The sequence below is a fragment of the Pipistrellus hanaki genome, assembly GCF_964339955.1.
Source record: "Pipistrellus hanaki genome assembly, chromosome: 5".
In the NCBI taxonomy this organism is placed as follows: Eukaryota; Metazoa; Chordata; class Mammalia; order Chiroptera; family Vespertilionidae; genus Pipistrellus; species Pipistrellus hanaki.
The window spans coordinates 19,856,297-19,876,264 of NC_140507.1; the positions used below are offsets into that span (position 1 = coordinate 19,856,297).

Here is a 19,968-nt window from a genome sequence, read left to right on the forward strand (position 1 = left end):
CCCTGCAATTACTCCCACTCTCCCAGGAGCCAGGAGGGTGGGGAAGGGGATAATTAAGGAGGAGAGTAACAGGCCCGACTTCATCACCAAGAATATCTCCTACCTCCTGGAGGCACTTGCACCCTAAATTTGATTGTACATTCTCTCTCATGATCACAAAGCTGTTCCCTTCGTCACTTAACTCTTTCAGCATTCTGTGGAGTTCTGGTTGGAAGCAGAGCTTAGAAGGTAGTGATACATGAGGATGGGCGCTCCATGAGCGCAGGGAATTTGTCTGACTTGCTAACTGCCATGTCTCCAGTTGTTAGGGCAGCCCCGGGCACTCAGATGATGCTCAATAGATATTTGTTAAATGAATGAGCTAAGAGGTGCCAGGAACCTAGCTTGCTTCTCTATATAGGGGTTGTTAAAAGCTGATTTGATAGGCTAGGTATCTGAGGTTCAGAGTGTTAAGAGACTCACTCAAGGTAAAATCTTAGGAAGCAGTGGAATCGGGATTGAAAGCACCACATGGGGAGAGATTAGGATGGAGAATTCAGACAGAAAGGTAAAGGTGTTGATTGCTCTATGGGTGTGAATGTGGGGGCAGTTTTAATGCTAGAAAATATGTTAATCCAGGGAATGGGGAGGGAAATACCATGCAATAAATTTTCAAACCAAGTGCAAAGTCCAGATTCCCAAGGTGGTCAGGGTCCATAAAGAAATCTTGCAGGTGCTGCTGCTACTCAGGTGAGCTTTCTAGCTTGTAGCGCAGGGTCCTGCAGCAGGAACCACTCTGGGACCCCGGCCCCGAGGGATCAATACTCACAGGAAGGGGCAGTTTAGTCCTTGAGTAAGCAGGCAGGACCTGGGTCTCGGGTCCCAGGAGGTGAGGTGCAGAGAGTCCTGGAGTGGGAATTATAAGGCCAGTCCTGTTCTGCCCCCTTCACATTCCGGTTCACATGAAAGTCTCTCCCTCCCTCTGGGTCTCACTATTCCCATCTATACAATGGGGGTTGTTACTTTAAAGTCTCCAGTGACCTCCCACCTCTAATATCTATGTGACTGTACATACAAGTAAGTAGTTGTGGAGTGACACCATCCAACCCAGGAATTTCTGTTCCAACATTTGAGCAGATGATAAGAGATTCTGTTGAATATATCTAGGTCTATAGTTCTTCATCAAGGATTATTTTGCCTCCAAGAGAAACTTAGCAATGCCTGAGATATTTTTGGTTGTCACAGTACGAAGAGGGATTGGCATCTTGTCAGAAGAGGCCAGGGATGCTATAAATACCCTGCAATATGAAGGATAGTTCCTGTTCCAAAGGCTACACCTGGTCTAGGCAGAGACTCATTTGATCTTGCAGGAACTCCTGGATGTGGGCATATGTGACTAAGATAGGTTCACAGGAAGTCACATTCTGTGTAACTGCAGCCCTGGCCTTAGATCTGCACTGTAGGGAAACTGTGTAGAGAAACCCACAGCTTAACACACTCACTACTTCCTAAGAGATATGCACACATCTGGGGATGGCTAATCACAGCAGTTCAGCCAGCAGTGATCACTTGTAGAGTGAGTACTTGTGGGGCCAGTGTCAGGAGCAAGGGCTCTCGGGAAGCTGGCCCAGACTCTTACGTAAGCTGGAGGGGACCAAGTGTAGACAAAGGGATATAGGGTCTCAGGGAGAAGGGCGTGTGTTAAATTGTGGGTGGGGTCAGGGAGACCTGAGGGGTTTATGAAGTGAGTAGTGACTAAACTGGGCTCAGAATGATAGGATTTTCAAAGGAGGGCAGGGAAGACAAGTGTCTTTGCTGAGGATAAGGTATGTAAACAAAACCAGAGGCCTGGGGCCATGCTCATTTGAGGGCTGAACACCATCCTAGCCACAAGGACAGGCCTGGCCCACCCCTGCCAACATACCTCTGTATCTCGGCCATATAGACTCCCCTAGGTTTCCAACACTTGCCATTTCTTTACCCACCTCAGAGCCTGGCAGATTCTGTCCCCTCCAGTTGACACACTCCACCTCTCCCCCTTTTGCCAAGCTAACACCCACCTATCCTCCTCCTCTGGGAATCTTCCCTGATGCCTTTCCCCACCCTGTTATGTGCTCGCATAGTCCCATACGTCTCCTCTTCACAAAACTTATCCTGGTTGACAGTTATTTGTGTGATTATGGACTACAATCCATCTCCCCCACTGGACTGTAGAGCAATGGGCATAGGGCTGTGGTTGGGACTCATGGACCCCAGTGGAGAGCCTGCTCAAAAAATAATTGTTGAGCCGAAACCGGTTTGGCTCAGTGGTAGAGCATCGGTCTGTGGACTGAAAGGTCCCAGGTTCGATTCTGGTCAAGGACATGTACCTGGGTTGTGGGCACATCTTCAGTAGGGGGTGTGCAAGAGGCAGCTGGTCGATGCTTCTCTCTCATCGACGTTTCTAGCTCTCTATCTCTCTCACTTCCTCTCTGTAAAAAAAATCAATAAAATATATATTTAAAAAAAATAATTGTTGAATGGATAAACAATTGAAATTTGGCAGCTTAAGTTATTGGGTTGGTTCAAGGCTAGACAGGCAGTCTGAGAACTCATGAGAGGGTCCTAAATGCTAGGTCAAACTGGTAGATAAGGAAGGGCCCCACAGACCCCTTCACAGGACTGTGCCAAGAACTCCATGATGCCCTCGAACGATGGACTGGGCAGAGAGTGGAGGATTGAACCTGCTGGACCCTGGGAAGCAGGCCTGATTTGCTTCTAAGAGAGTGCTGGTTCCATCCCCTTTTTGTGCCTCCTGAAAGTCATTGGTGTGATACTCTCAGGTGTGGGGAGAAGGAAGGGGAGATGCTGCAGATACTCTGCAACTCAGGCATCCCTCTGAGGTTTTCTGACCCCGTGGCCTTGTCCAGCTCCACCTCCCACCCCGAGGCAGAGCCAGGGGAGTCTGTCAGAGCACTGCCAGGGAAGCAGGCCAGCCAAGCAGCGGGTGGAGGTGCAAAGGGATGGAAGGCAGATTACATGTCACTTCATATTAGCCACACCGGCAACTTTCCCAAACCACCCAGAGAGAGGCGAGTTAATTGCAAACCCTAGGATAAGCCAAAAGCAAGATAACATTGAAATAAAAGGCGATTGTATCTCCTTTCCAGTCACAAGTGGATTGGAATGCCTTACAGGGGGTCTGATTTGCTTACCTGTGAGGTACATCTCCTCCCCTTCAGTGAACATCTGGTGGCAGCGTACACATCTGGCACATGTTGGGTGGTAGTGCTTCCCTCCTGCCTATGGAAATAAAAAGGAGAAATAGCAGACAACAGACCTGGGGCTGTTGTCGTGGGCAGGGGGAGGGGCGCGTGTTGGGTTTGAACATTTCCTGGGTGTGTTAGTTTTGCTGGCATCTTCATGGTCCTGAGGTTGGATGGGAGTCTACATAGGAGAGACCAGAACTATCTAAAAGTTCATCTAGGAAGCTCAGTAATTACACAGCATGGGCCATGATGGCATTTCGGGGTATTTCCCCGGATACTCACACTTCTGTTCTTGCAGAAGAAGGGCCCTTTGGAGGCCACCTCATTTCCAGTCCCACCTCATTTCCAGATGAGGAACCAGGCTTGTTCTGAGGACATCCCAGCATGTCCCCAAGGATGGAGCCCTCACCACTGATAGTGCAGCAGATGCTTTTATAGGGTACGTGGGCCAAGGAGATAATAACATTGGATCAATGGGAAAAAGTGTTCTCCTTTTCAATCCTCTATCAATTCTTCTGATTTATTTTCAATGGGAAAGTATCAGTTCGGTGCAGTATGCCTTTAACATCTATCCCAAACTTACTAATCTACCCTTTTAAGAATGAGAACAGGAGCCTCCACAAGCAGTAAAATCTAGCTAGAACTATACTTATTTTTTGGTTATGAGCAATATTGCAAGTGATTCTGGCTTTCCTGTTACCTATATATATAAAAGCCTAAGTAACCGTTATGACTGAATGACCAACGACCTGTCGACTAATTGCTATGACATGCACTATCCACCAGGGGGCAGACACTCAATGTAGGACCTGCCTCCTGGTGATCAGTGCATTCCCACAGCCACCCTCCTATAGCGGGCCAACCTCCCGTGGTTTCCCTGCTCCCCCCAAATGGGCGAGACTGACCCAATCAGCCCGGATCGCCGGCCAGGCTGAGGGACCTGACCTGTGCACGAATTCGTGCACTGGGCCTCTAGTTATATATATTTCCTTATATGTAAATGAGGCAACTTAAAGACAATTTAAAGTATTAGTTAAGAAAGAATACTTGAGGTTCACAGACATGGCAAATATTGTGAGAGTAACAATGGAAGGACAGACTCTTAGTATACAGGAGACAAACAAAAGGCCCACAAAACCAGAGCCCTCACCACTGATAGTGCAGCAGATGCTTTTATAGGGTACGTGGGCCGAGGAGATAATAACATTGGATCAATGGGAAAAAGTGTTCTCCTTTTCAATCCTCCAAATGGGCTAGCCTCTGATCCCCAGGTCACTCCTGCGATTATTCTACCTCGGTGCCTCCACCCCTACCCTGTTTCCCCGAAAATAAGACAGTGTCTTATATTAATTTTTGCTCCCAAAGATGCACTAGGTCTTATTTTCAGGGGATGTCTTACTTTTCCATGAAGAAGAATACGGCACACATTTATTGTTAAATGAAAATAAAGGAAATTTATTACCTGTATAAGGTACGGTAGTAAGGTAGTTGTCAACACAAACCAGACAAACTGTGAATCCTACAGTATCAAGAATTTACTCATTTATTCAGTGACAATCATGTCATCATCTTCTAGAACATCATCATAACAATCCAATTCTTGAATTTCCTGGTGAATTTCTTGTGACTCCATTTCTTTCAGAATCAGTGGACCAAATCTCTCATGTTTAGCCTAGGGGGGGCCTTATTTTCAGGGGGATGCCTTATTTCACTCAGAAGGAAACCTATATATAAGTAGGTCTTATTTTCGGAGGATGTCTTATTTTTGGGGAAACACAGTATCTCCAGCTCACCCTAGTCTGGTGAGCCTTCTTCCCTACTCCCACTTTCCTTCCCTACCATTATTTTAAGGAAAAATGAAAATGACTTGCAGCTGCAATTTTTTTTAGCTTCAGAGAATGTCTGACTCAAGTCTCCCTGAAGCCAGGAGCAATGCTGAAGCTGGACTCCTAAGGGCTCGTCACCAGCCCCTCACTCCCCTCCATGCTGACCACTCCGGCACTATAATCCCAGCCAAGAGGACTTGGTGTGTGGAACCCTTCAGTGGCAGCTCTGGGATTCCCACATGGGAGGAGCTTGGTGCACAGGTTGGGTTAGAAGCTGGGGCTTGTTTTGAAGGTGTATTTTGCATGTTAGGGCAAAGTTTGTTTTTTTTGTTTTTTTTAATATGTCTGGAGTAAATTGATGGATATTGGGAGTGGTTGTTAAAGCACCTCCTTAATCCCCAAGCCATCAGTTGGTCTGATGCTAACAAGTTCCTTCCAATTAAAAAATTATTCTGTGACACTGAAGGCCTTTTTCCAAATCTTTTTTTTTTTTTGGGGGGGGGTGTGTGTGGGAGAGTCTTGGTATAGGCTTGCTTATTCAAGAAATACTTGATTTAGTCTAAAAACTTAGCAAAAATATGAAAATGACATATTTTTTAAAAAGGAAAATAAAACAACCCCGTCTCTATTTCTTGTTTTACTCTGCATTGTCTGCGTGGTTCTCACAATGATAAAATGTCCTTATTGTCATCAAAGCAGACTGTTCAAACTCTGGAAGGAGCTCGCTGTTTTCCCAAGCTAAAATGTCCTGGCACTGATTCCCCCACACCATGGCAGGGATAATTGGTTTAATTAGTAGCCTCTTCCCATTTTGTGTCTCTTTTTCATTTGAATTATAGACCTGTTTTTCCACGGTGGCAATAGCATGTTGGCAAAACTAAAGCTTGGCATCTTCCTAAATGTCATGCCCACCACACAGCTTCAGCCGAAAGAGGTACCTGCCCACTTCAGCACCCTGGCCATGGATGGCGTTGAAAACAACTCGAGGGAGGAAAGAAAATGGGTGAGAGGCTGCCAGAGCAGCTGGCACCAGTATAAGGGAAACCAAGTCAGTGAGATAAGATGAGATATTTTGTTTGGTAACAAACCAAAGTCATGAAAACAGTGAATAAATATGGTGAAGATCTATTGTATTACCTGAAAAAGGGGGCCATATTGGAGAGCACCACACACAAGGGTAGGAAAAACACATGGGCACCAGGTTGTGGTTCTCCTTGGCCAGGACTAGGAAGGAAGGAGTATGGCTGGTGCTCAGCATACTCAGTTCTGTCACTGAGGAAGGGATTTTGGGGTGGCCTGGGGAGGGGATGGGAAGGGGAAACGGAATCTAATTAAGTGCCTATTGTGTACCTGGCAATGTGCTGAGCCCTGTAGTAGGCAACTGTTGTTTTTGCCTGGCCAGCATCCTTCCTCCTTCTTCCAGAAATAGCATCAAGCCTTTCCTGGGTGGGACTTCCCATTCCCCAGTCAGTTCCATGTGGTTAAGTTAAGTAGGGCTGACACCACCAATAAGCGTACTCCAGCTCTGGTCCAGATACTGGTTCCGAGATGAGCCAGAGATTGTCTAGTAAGAGGCTGTCCCAGGATATTTGTTGAGTTATCAGAAAAGAGAAATTTTCCTTCCATTGGGGATGTTGGGTGATAGGACGAATAAGCCTGGAGTCACTGGGGTCTAATTTCCCCATCATGAAGGGGAGCCTTCCTGAGAATAAAGTCAACAGAAGAAAGTGGAACCAAGATGGCGAGATATTGCAGATGCATTTGTTTGAGCACTTGACCCAGCTGTGCCTGAAGCCAGAACTATTCTCGGGCTCTTTATTATTAGTGAGAAATAATAGAACAATATATGTTTCCATTAGGAGAGAAATAACAGTAGTATTCTCCATTGGCAAAGATTCTAAGACTCAGGGAAAGTGACTTGCTTAAGGTTTCATGGCTAGATGTGGTAAAATTGGGATTCAAGTCTGTTTCACTCCAGCCATGTATTTCTCATGACATAACCTTACTTCAAAACCCCCTGAGTGGCTGCGAGCTGCGGGCAGCAGTGTGGGATAAAGGTGTCTGGCATCCTAGAGGTTGCTCTCTCCCTGCCAGAAATATTGCGTGTGACCTTGGAAAAGCATCACATGTGTTGGGGCTCACTATTCTCATCTGTAAAGTGAGGAGGGTGAACTAGTTGACTCCTAAAAGTGTCTTCCAGCTCTAAGAAAAAAAATCAATATGTCCAAGATGCTAATGGAGCCCTGTACGGATGGAATCAATTGAAACGCAGCCACAACAGCTTCCCTAGGAGAGGAGGCGCCCAGGATGCTAAAAGAGAGGAACGGGCAGGGAAAGTCAGCCTCCGCCGGCAATCTCAGAGCAGCCTGGAAAGGCTGAGACAGTTCCCATTTGCAGCCCTGCGTGTAATCCCAGTTCTTTCCCTTCTTGAAGGAAAAGTCTGCTTTTATGATCTCCCATCCCCCTGACCTTTTATCCCACTACACTCTGGATGCTCCTCCCAGACCATCCTGCAAATCCAACAAATGGCTCCCCTGCAGGCAACTCGCTCTACACCCCACAGTCTTTTCTCAGCCCTTAACTGCCCTGCAGAATCTGACCACCACTCTGACTGACCACGCCATCTTCCTGAAGGTCTGGCCTCTCACTGCCCCTCCCCTGTTTACCACCTCCCCGACTGCTCTTCCTCCCTCTCTGGTACTCCTCAGCCTCTACCTGCCACATGTAAGCAGCTAGCCCCCAAGGTTGCCTTCAGTGTGTGCTCTCTACCTCTCACTTTCTCAAATCCCAATGACGACTTCCGTGGTGCATTTATTCAAATCCTAGCACTTTTTAGGTCCCTCCAGGACTGACTGTTGTCTCTGGGCTCTGATCCACATTAGACTGCCCTCTTGAAACCGCCCTGGAATTTCAGTGACAACCTGCCCCAGACGAACTCACTGTGTGTCTGCCCATCTCTGCAGAAGGCAACACCAGACTTCCTCTCACCCAGGCTTGACACTTTGGTTCAACTATTGGCCGCTTCCCTTTCAGTCTTCAGGTCTACTAGTTGCCTCACAGTTGCAAAGCTATTGGAATTCCACTTCCATGATCTCGGAGATAGGGTGGGCTGGTCTTCCCACTGCCACTGTGCCTCCTGAGTCCTTCCTGTGGGGTCATGGCCTTCTTGCTGGTTTCCCACTTGCAGTTTCTTTCCTTCAAATCTGGCCCATGTACATCCGGCTGTCCTCTCTAAGGTGCAGCAGTAAGCGGGTCACTTCTGCTAGGCCCTTCCACAAGCCCCCGCTGCCCAGTGAATTACATACAAACTCTTCACTCTGGTGTCCGGCCCTTGGAAACCTGGGTCTAGTACCCTCCCTGCCAGTGCCCCTGTTTTAGGCCCTATCTTCCATGTTGCACTCCCTGGAAATGCTTAATAGTTTATTAACTCTGCACTTGCTTAGCGTATTCTCTCTTAGGGCATCAATGGAACCTAATTTTTAAAAATAATCTTTCTGGGTCCATTCTCCTGCTGAGCCTAGATGTACCTGCAGAATCCTTCTTAACATAGTGTTGAGTCCAGAGAACCACAACCAACTGACCAGATTTGTTAGAATGAATGATTCTGCTCCAGACAGCTGAGCTAGTGTGCCATCCCTAGCCACTGTCAGATAGGAAAACAGGGGTCTAGAAAGGCAAAGATACTCACCTCCCATCTGAGCATGAGTTAGCAGTTGAGTGAATATTAGAACCCAATTGTTTCTGCTCTTAGGCTATTGTTTTTCCTTCACACCAAACTCTTTCCTGTTTCTAATATTTCAAGGTAGGGGGCCTCAAAGCTATGATGGTTTTCTGGACCCATAGGTGTGGGGAGGAAGGCCAGGAAGGCAAGTAGATGGGGGCTAGGGCAGGGGCTCAGCAAGGGTGCTGCAGGTTGTCTCTCACTGGCAGAGCAAGCTGTGCACTGGAGGCGGAGGAAAGCTGTTGCCATGGTGATGGACCAGCCAGAGAAGGGCTTAGGGAGCAGGCTGCTAGACAAGCTGGTTCTTAAATCAGCACATTTACCAAATGCTTAAAAAAACAAACAAACAAACAAAAAAACAGCTTCCATTCTTTAGCAGGGTTGGGAAAGAAATCATAATTGTTACTCACTGGCAATCTATCTGAGTCTGATAGGTTACTGATATTCCCATCACAGCGTTTTTGAACCAGGAATAATTTTGTTCAGCTTCTCATTTAGAGTGTATCCAGAGAGGCAAGGTTATCTGCTCAAGGTCAATTACCAAGCTAAGCTGTAGCAGAGGAAGTGGGGGAGGAGGAGGCTATGGAAGAAGGGCGTAGGGTGACTTCTCTATCTTTAGTGATGACTTTTGGGAGTCACAGGCCTTCCTGCTTAAACACCTTCACAGTTACCTGTACCCACTCACCTCCAAGACCCTGCCGCTGATGTATCGGTCACAGGTCTCACACTTAATGCCAAATTGGGAGTGGTAGTCAGATTCGCAGTATGGAACGCCATCCCTGCAAGAGGAAATCCACACAGGAAGAGGAAGTTGGAGGTTCTGTGGTGGGCCGGGGGGCAGGGGTGGTGGTGGGACAGGAGGGATTGGGGGGTCGAGGGGGGTGTTGGGATGGTGGTGGTGGTGGTGGTGTCTGTGGAAGTTCCAGGACCTGCAGTTGATGGGCACTGGGCCAAGATTAGGAGTATTGGGGAAGCTCATTAAAAATCCAAACTCCCCAGACACCCCTCAGATCTATGGATTCAGAGAACCTCTGGGACTGGTGAATCTGTGTACTGACAAACTCCCTAAGCATGTCTGGGAACCACGGTCTGCTGCTGGTCAGCTGTTCCTTTTTTCACTCTCCTTCTTTCCCCTCCCCACACATTCTCCAGACTCATTCTCTGAAGATCCTTTACCCCAAAGGGCTCTTTTTAAAAATATTTAAACTTTATTAGGAGTTATTGTATTTAGCATAGATAATATTTGCCTTTGGCACATTACAAAGGCATAAAGGGAAAGTCTTTACCCTCCTACCGGCCCCTCCCAGTTTCTCTTCCAGGAAAACCAGGACGTAATCAATGTGATCAATTTTTTTGTGTATCCTAAAGGGCTCCTCTTCTAATTAATAATTTCACTAGTGGTGAAAGAGTCTCCTGACGGTGCTCCTGGATAACCAGATACCAGGAACCTCTCCCGACCACCTCCTCTGTGCTCCATTCTTGCCCAGGGCTTATAACTTATCAGGCAGTAATAAGATTGTTGTTAATTATTCATATACTACCCCCTACTACTAATAGCCAATGACATTTATTGCTTGGTGTGCGGCAGGCCCTCTGATGGTGTTTTACATAGATTATCCTCATTTAATCCTTAAGGCAGCCGTATGAAGCTGGAACCGTGTGGATGAGAAAAGCCAACTTGTTGGGCCAAGAGTTAGATTCATACCCAGTCCGTCTGGTTTCTCACCCAGATTTTCCTGAGGATGAAAGGACATGTGCCGGCCTTTAGCGAGCACCTGGAAAGTGGCAGGCAGAGGAACCCCTGTGATTGATGAGAAGGGTATTTAAGGAGGATGTGTGGGGCTCAGCTATCAAGGATCAGTGTGGAGATAGTTGGGAACTTCAGAGCATTTAGTTCAGTTCTGGGCCCTGCGCAGCTCTAAGGACTGGATCTGGTGACATCTCACTGAGTGCTGCTGTTGTTTGTGAGAAGAGAGGAACACTTCCCCCCACTTTTGGGTGTGACAGAACTGGCTCACACACAGAAAGACTAAGGGACAGGCATGTCATTGTTCCAGCTCCAAGTTGTTGCCGTGCTGGGATTGCTGGGAGCCCACCCTGGGCAGCAGGGCAGTCACTGTTTTCCTGAAGGAGAGGCAGCAGTGAGGACCCATGCCCAGCAAAGTCTGGAGGTGAGACTGTTGTTTGTGGTCCAGAGACAAGCCTCCCTCCCTCTATGGGTGTGGGAGGGTGACTCAGCAGGGGATAAAGTCATTTGTCAGGACGAGGGACAATGAACCAGCAAAATTTGGGTATAAATGCCAACACCACTGCATTTGGACCCGTGGGTTGGTAAGGCCTTGGGGAATTTAAAATATGTGTGATTAAAAAGAGAAGAGAGCCCTAGCTGGTTTGGCTCAGTGGATAGAGAGCATCAGCATGTGGACTGAAAGGTCCCAGGTTTGATCCTGGTAAAGGAGACCTTCCTGGGTTGCGGGTTTGATCCCCAATAAGGGGCATGCAGGAAGCAGCTGATCAATGATTCTCATCATTGATATTTATATCTTTCTCTCCCTCTCCTTTCCTCTCTGAAGCCAGTAAAAATATTTTTTTTTTAAAAAGAAGCAAAAGTAAAATCAATACAAACTGGGTACTTATTAGGTATAAAGCACATATCTCTGAGCCTTTACACAACACAGCCCTATTAGGTAGGTCAATTTCTTATCCCCATTTTAATAAAAGGAAACTGGGACTCGAAGAAATGAAGTGTCTTGCCCAGGTTATGTGGGCTGGGCTTCTAACCCAGGCATCAGTGCCAGAGCCAGTGCCTCTGCTGCCGGACAGAGGAAGAGCCCAGAGCCAGGCTGCAGAGGCCCAGGGTGTGGTGGGCAATCTAGGTTGAACCTCCTTGAGAGGAGCTCTGAGCAAACCCTTACTCCCCAGAGAACTCTGACTTAGGCTCCCAGACTCACTAAGGGCACTCCTTATTTGGCAAGCACAGAGGAGAATGCTAAGTCCTACCAACATGGCACTCAGTATGGTCTCAGTGATGTGGCCTCAGGTTACCTCTGCAGCCTTGGACCCTATTGCACCTGTGCACATGCCGGAGTTCCAGGCAACAGATGGATGTGCCCCATACCTCCCTACCCTTACCCAGGCTAGACATTCTGCCTAGAAGCTTTCCTTCATTGTATTTTCAAATTTTATCCCCTTTCTAAGGTTCAGCTCAAATACCACCATCTTTCATGAAGCTCTCACAGATTCCAGATTCCACTTCCTGCTGGTTCGAAGGGATCCCTCCTCTTCCCGAATATTCCAAGCCCTCGCTTGGGCCTCTGACACAGACCAGTGCTGCCTGGCCAGCATCCGTCTCCCCTTCTGTCAGCATCAGTGCCTTGTCACCCCTCCCCATTGCAGTTAATGTGGGCCACAGAGGGCTGCACTCTTTCTCTAGGGGTCACATCCTCCTGGCCAGTGATTGGTCAGAAATGGGCATGTGACCCAAGGGTGGCCAAATCAGAGCAGCCATGGGATTTTTACTGGAGTTCTTGGGAAAGAGGCCTCGCTCTCTGCTGTGCTAAACTGATGGAAAGAAAGCTTAGAGTTGCTGATGCTCATCTTACCACTTGGGGAGGGTGTACTTGAGAATGAATTCAATACAATGGAAAGCAGAGGGGAGAAGAAGATATAGAGATAGAGATAGAGATAGAGATAGAGATAGAGATAGAGATAGAGATAGATAGAGACTTCTAAAGTCCTAGACATCTCCGTAAGCCCCTGGATTCACCACGTTGGAAGCTAGTATGTCTCTGGCCTTCCTGTTCCTATGAGTCAGTGAACTTCCATTTTTTGCTTTTAAGTGAGCTTGAGTTTGGTTTTCTGTCACTTATGATCAAAAAGGTTTTAAGGAATAAAAACTCTCCTGAGCTCCCTATCACATATTCCCTGGGGTCATAATTCTTTATGTATATAGCTTCTCTCCCTTATTAGACTATAACTTTTCTGACAGCAGAAACCATGTATGCTATACTTTACATGCTCACTAAGTCCCAGTGCCGGGCCAGAGAGTGGTACTAGGACGTGTTCAGGTCACAAAGTGTCAAAGCTGTGAGCGTCTGTGGCCATAATTCCTTTTAGGTTCTCGAGTATAAATGTGGTCACTAGGTGGCTTGTCAGGTGCTGCAGTGTGAGGGCCCTAGAAGCTGGGCCTTCTCTCCTGACGGCTTTGTGTGCCCATCAATCATCTCCTCTCACCTCACAATTGAACTCATTCAACAACTAAATTATTGACTGTGGGTTGGGCATTGTGTTGAAGGCAGCAGTGGATAAAAAAAAGTTCCCACCCTGGGGAGGACAGACATGAAATATTATCGCTGGAGCAAGTTACTCACTCCCCGAGCCTCAGTTTCCACAGTTTTTAAAATGGGGGTAAATACCTCATGATGGTAGTTTTGGGGTTTAATGGAATAATCCATATATATAGCAGTTAATATGTTCCTTATACATAATAAAAACTCAATTAATGATAGCAAGTATAATTATCATTACTGAAAAGTTAACATGGATAAATATATAATGGCAAATGGTGTTAGCCTGGATGAAGGAAACAATCAGGGCATGATGAGGGCCAGTGGGGGAGGACCAGAGGTGGTAAGAGATGGTATGAGGACAGGGTGGCACCTATAACCAGAGGGAAGGGAAGGAGCATGTGAAGAAGGGAGAAGAGTATCTCAGGCAATGGAACACAGTGGGAGGTCCAAGGTGGGTGAGATGCTGTTTGAGGCTGTAATGTGGTAGCTGGATGGAAATGAAGGGAGATGATGCTAGAGAGGTAGGCGAGGGCCAATGGGGCAGCCTGGTAGGATGCCCAGACCCAGGAAGCCGGTGGGAGGGGAGAGAGACCCACTTGCTGATGTACTCCCCGGTGAGGATGACGCTGCAGGTCTGGCACTTGAAACAGCTGACGTGCCACTGCTTGTCCAGTGCCAGGAGCGACTGGCCATGCTTGATCTCCTCCTTGCATCCGGCACAGTCTGCAAACACAAGAGGACGCTGCTGAGGAAAGCATCCCGGGCCCCTTGAGCACTGCCATCATCTCAGCCCAGGTCAAGGACACCTATGTGAACACGTTTTCCCACAACAGCTCCCACCCTGGCCCTGGCACACATCCAGGGCTCCACTGGGGGAGAGAAAAGGCCACTGGAGCCCTGGCTTCTCGACATTAGTGTGAGTGAGAAAGAAAGACCTCCCAGGTTCCCTCCAGAAAGTTCCTGCTTGTCATCCTGACCACTGTTCATCCAGAGCGGACCCTGAACTGCTTGCTCTCGGGTAGCTAGCAAGCCCATGCTACTCTCCATGACCTGGACCTGCAGCATCAGCACCACTGGGAGCTGCACCCAGACTACTGCATTTTATCAAGATCTTGGCTCTCCGTTAAGTCCAAGAGGCACTGCTCCAGGGGATAAGCTTAGAACCTATTTTTCTCACCCTTAGGCTGTACGCTCAATGGCATTGTTTTGTGGTTAAATCTCTTCTCTCACCTAGCTCCATGCTCAGGAGCAGGCCTTACAGCATCCAGGCAAGGATAGCACTTACCATGCCTGCCCCCCCCCCCCCCCCCCCCCCCCAGTGAGCTTCTGTACCAAACGTTTGCCTCCCCAAGTGGCAAGGATCAAAAAGTCTAATGAGACTGTTCCAAACCAGAAAGGTGACCCCACTCTCCTTCCCTGTCACCCTGAAACGTGCACTGGGGCTATAAAATATGGGGGGGGGGGGGAGCTGGCAGCTGCCTGTTGCTCAACCAGTGTCTGAGGAGGGGCAGGAAATGGAGCCAGCGTCCAAGGTACTTGGTAGATGCTGGGAACTGGGGCCTAGCCAACCGGATGGCCCACTCTGGAGGAGGAAAGGGTCATGAGGCAAAGTTTACTAGAGGACAAGCCTCCCGTTTGGCTCCATAAGACAAATGCACCTCGGAGCAGTGGGGAGAAAGACACTGCACACCACGTTGGGAGAGCCTGGCTGGAGGCCCGCACAGCCAGCTGGGAGCCAGTCCTGGGAGAGAAGATGATGAGTCTGCAAGCTCAGGAAGGGGGTGAGCCCCTGCAAGCTGTGGGAGGTCAGGGCCCTGATGAAGTGCTGTAGGAGGCGGCTCCCATAGTACCCGGCTCTGGGCTCTCAGCACCTTTCTAACATCACTTAGCACAGGCTAGGGGCAGGACCATTTCTGATTGCAAGATGCTTGAAGAACCACGCTTTCAGATGGGGACTGGGAAAATATTCTGGGGTTCATTTTCCCCCCTTCTTGTTCTCCTGGGATAAATTACCCCCAAATCTCCATTACAGTCATCACAGGCTTAAGAACATAATAGTTTAGAGAGGCTAGGCACCCCCTCCCCTTTTATAGACAGTCAGGAGTCTGAAGTGACTTGCCATGTTTGGCATAGAACAGTGGTCAGCAAACTTATTAGTCAACAGAGCCAAATATCAACAGTACAACGATTGAAATTTCTTTTGAGAGCTTAAAACCGGCTTCTGCGCGTGGGCCATGAAGTTTCAATCGCACTGTACATGCGTGCCGCATGTGGTATTTTGTGGAAAAGCCACACTCAAGGGGCCAAAAAGCTGCATGTGGCTCACAAGCCGCAGTTTGCCGACCACTGGCATACAAGAACCTGAAGGTCCAGGTATCTGGTCTAGCTTTCTAGGCCACAAAGACTGCATCAGTGTCTCCAATTTCACATTTTCATGTTTTTAACCTATATTCTCTGCATTCTCCAATCCCTGATCTGAGGCCAGAAGCAATATCACTATTGTAGGGAAGGCCTACTGACCCTGAGAACTCTGGGATACCTTTTTCACGTGGTTTTTATTTTCATGTTAAACTGCTGGTTCTCCGTTGTTCTGGCTTCTTATTTATCAGAACTCTTTTCATCTTTCTTTCTCTTTTCATTCAGGCACCCGATCCAGGAGCCCACAAGTCTCATGTCATAACCACACCCTATTCCTAGTTGGTTTCTGCAAGCCAGCTGTCCACTGCTCATATGTTCCACTCTATTCCAAAATTACAACCTTCAGCTGGCAGAAGGTATGATGCTCTCACCTGTTCCTCCCAGATTCCTCAGTTTATTGAGGTTTCAAAAGACCCACACATAGCCATTTTTATTTATTTTCTTGACTGCTCCATTCATTTCTCTTAGATCAGCAAAAATGAGTGAGTTTTATGAGTCATAGCAAGCTACCCATCTTGCTTTAGGCAACTAATCCAGGCACAGACCCCCTTCCTAATGAGCAAACATGTCTGTGATTGAGGGACATCTCTGGGCTCACATTGCAGTTCCGTTACTTACTGTCTGTGTGATTTGGGGCAAGTTATTTATGCTCTTTGAGTCTCATTTTTGTCATCAGTTAGTCTTATCTCCCTCATAGAGTTGTAATGATTGAACGAGTTAGTATATATAAAAACCTTAGTGTAGCCTAGCTGGTGTGGCTCAGTGATTGAGCATGTCAGGGCACATACCAGGGTTGCGGGCCTGATCCCCATTAGGGGATGTGCAGGAGGCAGTAGATCAATGATTCTCTCTCATCATTTTTGTTTCTATCTTTCTTCCCTTCTCCTTTCCTCTCTCTGACATCAATAAAAACATTAAAAAAAAGAGAGAAGTTAGTGTATTCCTGGACAATAGTAACAATCAATGTTAGCAGTGGTGATGGTGGTGGTGATGGTGTTGATAATTATAGTGGTGGTGATTTTGGTAGATAATGATGACTGTAATGGTGATGGTGGGGGTGAAGGTGATGGTGGTAGTGATGGTGGTGATGGTTGTGATGGTGATGTGGTAATGATTGTAATGCCACTACTGCTGCTGATTCCTATCAATGAAGTATGTGAGGAAACATTTCTTCTTCCTATGGAAAGTTACATGATTTTTTTCCTCTTAACAGTTCCTGAGTATCCTTCTTGACATATTTTCATTAGATATAATTCCTGCTTTTCCAGAAAGTCTTTATTCACCCTCCAGATAAAACTCACATTCCTTTAGATAAAAAAGACATCAAATTTTTTTCTCCTTTTTCTTTTTCCATGATGCCTTCCTCATCTTAGCGCTCTCTAGAATTTGGTTTTAGCTCTCTCTTTCCTTTGGGAACTCAGCAGACCTTCCAGCATTCCCTCTAGTCATTTGCAGCAGTGACAGGAATGACCTTCGGGCAGAAAACATTTCTATGACACATGTGCTCTGTCGATGCACAGATTGATGTCTTTACTTTGTGAGTAATAAGATGAGCCATAGTCGTGGGTACTCCCCCCGGAGTTCTGTCCATATGCTCACTTGCTTCCAATTATCCATTCTTCCTCTACCTCCTGATCTGCAGAATTATGGTGGAGACATTGAGTAGCCTCTCCTTGAGGACGCATTCACATGTAAGAATCCCACACTCAGCTGAGGAGCCTCCCACCTTTCCGAGATCCGATGCACGCAGTAACACACAACACAAGCTGAGAGCAACAATAATGGATTCAGGAATCTTCTTCGTTCACCTTTGCATTGCTTTCTAGATTAAACCTCCAAGTGGACAACATACCTCACATTATATTAGAGAGCACTTTATGCATGATGATGTATGTTAGTCTGATTCCTGTACATTAATACATTTGCATTCTACCACGCTGGGTAAACTGAGCACCAGGGAGGCTACATAGCTGCTTTGCATCATGCAAAAGGCTGGCAGGCCCCTGACTCCCAGCTCCCTTCTCTCTGCTGCCTCATAAGTGGTCCCAATGGCCTCTGGGTACTTCAGCAGCATCAGTCACAGGGCCATTGTCCTGCATCCCAGCATCCTGGCCTTGCTGCTATTCTGCATGATCTTTCAAAGAATTATGAAAGATCACAGTGTGTGCACTCAGCCACCCTGAGATGGTAGAAACATGCTCAGAGTAACAAACTGTTATTGTTCATCCTACAAACAGATTCAATTTGACTGAAATAAGGGAAGGTTGAGCCTTCCCGTGGTCTTTCTGTCCAGCTCACCACCTTGGGAGGATTCTAATGGAGCCCCTGGGAGCCGACCCTGCTGACTGGGGTGTTGTGTGCTCACCCACCTCAGCAGGATATAGCCCTAGCATGCTGACTCTGCTGCTGCTATGGCTGACAGCCCCCTGCACCAACACAGTGATGCAGTACAGAAAGCTAATGGGTTTTCATTGATTCTGCCGACAAGGCCAGTGAGTGTCACATAGCATGAAGGAATACTGGAGCCTGGTGTGGTTTACTGAGACCCAGGGGACCGGGTCCCTGTGTATATGTCAGTAGCCTTACAGGGGTGTCTGGGAACAGTGATTTAGACATCTTACTGCCAGACACACTTGAGTGGAATGGGCATTCCACAAATTAGAATGACTGTTCCAAGGTACACTCTTTATCTTAAATTCCCCTTCCCCTAATCTGTGGCTTAGTGATAAAATATGACGTTTGCTATAGCATGGCAGAAGTCCTTCTCATTCCTAGATGGTGATCGTCAATCTTATGAACAGAGAATGAATCACCCAGGGTGCTTATTAAGAATGAAGATTTCTAGGTTACTTCCCATAAGTCCAAAGTGGGCCTGGGACTGTGTTTTTCCCAGTTCTGCAGTGGTGCTGATGCAGCGGTGCACAGAACACACTCTAGGAGACACTAGCACAGCCCTTGTGGCTCACTCCCACATGTTCTCTTTTGTAAGACATGTCTGAGAATTCCCTTTTAGTGGGGCTTGTAAAAATGGAGAACCACTGGCAGCAAAACACTTGGTCAGCTCCAATGGGGCGCCCTTGGGAGGTGGATGCAAAGGGGAGATAAGATCAGGAGCCCAGCTCATCCCAGAAAAGCCCACCCGACGGCACAGGCCATCACTGTTTATAGTCAGCAGCTGCTCTCCCTGCATTTGTGCTTAGGGAAGCTTGTCAGTCTGGGCCACATGCCAACTGGGTCATGATTCAGAAGTCCTCCCGGCTGGGAACCTCCTACACTTCTCTCTAGTCCTGCAGAAGCCATAAATGGAGCTGAGACAGGGGAGCCCTGGGAGACAGGGAGGTAGGTGCCCAGTGGGGAGGACTCACGGCTTGGTCCGCGGATCTTGATGGGTTTACTGCTGGTCATGGACTGGGAGCACGTCTGACACACACACTCCTTCCCGCTGAAGGTCACTTTGTCTCCAATTGGGAAAGGCTTCCTGCAAGGGGGCGAGGGAGAGAGTCAATACGTCTTCTCTGGAGGGATTCTGTGTCTGCTGGTGCTCTGACAGCACACGTCCTCAGAGCTCTTTGGTAACACACACAGCTTGCCTTTAGAGCACCAGATAAATTCAAGCACCGTTCCTAGGGTCAGGCTGACTAAACCACTCAGTTAGGGCCAGGGCCAGAACTGGAAGCCCACTTGGGCTAGTTACATGATTTCAACACGGGGAGAATCATGACACTTAGTTAAGCATACATTTCTTATCAGGTGAGTGAAGTGGTTAGTAACTCCTCCTTGAGTTTGTTCTTTCTGGAAGGATTGTTTGCATCCCAACTTGATTTATCCCTGCACGTCTAAGAGAACTCATTAAGCTGCCGAACTTACCATCCAGGACCTTTAGAAGTCCACAAACAACCTCTTCCTCCAGCACCTCCAAGTTCTCATCTGTGCATTTTGAGTCCCGCAGCTCCGAGTTCTCAGGCTCGTACATGGCCGTCTTCCCTAACTAAGTATACACTGCATCCAGTACCCCACACTGTCCATCCCACCACCCAGCTCCTCTTGCATCTGATTTTGGACACTCATCAATACAGACTCTGAGCATAGCCCCTGACATAGGCTGCCAGTGGCTCCACTGCCCTTGTGTAAGTAGTATGGGATGATGGAGGGTGTCCTGGGGGCAAGAGTTGGGGAGCAGCATTTGCATAGTTCAGGCATTGACTCATGGTAAAGGGACATGGCATGAGCTTGGGGAGATACTACATCTCTATGGTGCTTGACAAAATTTTATACTGTATGGACCCTACTGTGCTAACCTCTGGTGGGTCTGGGAATCCAGAACCTAGGGCCCAGGTTGTAAGAGATAGAGGATGAATGAATTCTACCTCTTTCGCACTGTCATTGGTCTCAATAAAAAACCCTTATCAGTAACTAACAAGTGATTATTTTATGGGGAGGATAATCCTATATAATAACAGAAGAGTGTGCTAATTATTCATTAATTA

At 47.5% G+C, this 19,968-nt stretch overlaps 1 protein-coding gene across 5 annotated transcripts in view; it reads right to left on the minus strand.

Annotated features, from left to right (window-relative positions):
• Positions 1–19,968, minus strand: part of ABLIM3 (actin binding LIM protein family member 3) — a 102,318-nt gene that overhangs the window by 34,131 nt on the left and 48,219 nt on the right. For all 5 annotated transcript variants that reach the window (XR_014795027.1, XR_014795028.1, XR_014795029.1 and 2 more), the window contains exons 4-7: positions 18,847–18,959; positions 13,660–13,786; positions 9,460–9,553; positions 3,174–3,261 (exon numbers count right to left, since the gene is read on the minus strand). Coding sequence is in view for 1 of the 5 variants with exons in the window: in XM_084884220.1 (XP_084740346.1) it covers positions 3,174–3,261; positions 9,460–9,553; positions 13,660–13,786; positions 18,847–18,959 (422 nt within the window). In the remaining 4 variants the exon portion in view is untranslated. The remainder of the gene's footprint in view (positions 1–3,173; positions 3,262–9,459; positions 9,554–13,659; positions 13,787–18,846; positions 18,960–19,968) is intronic.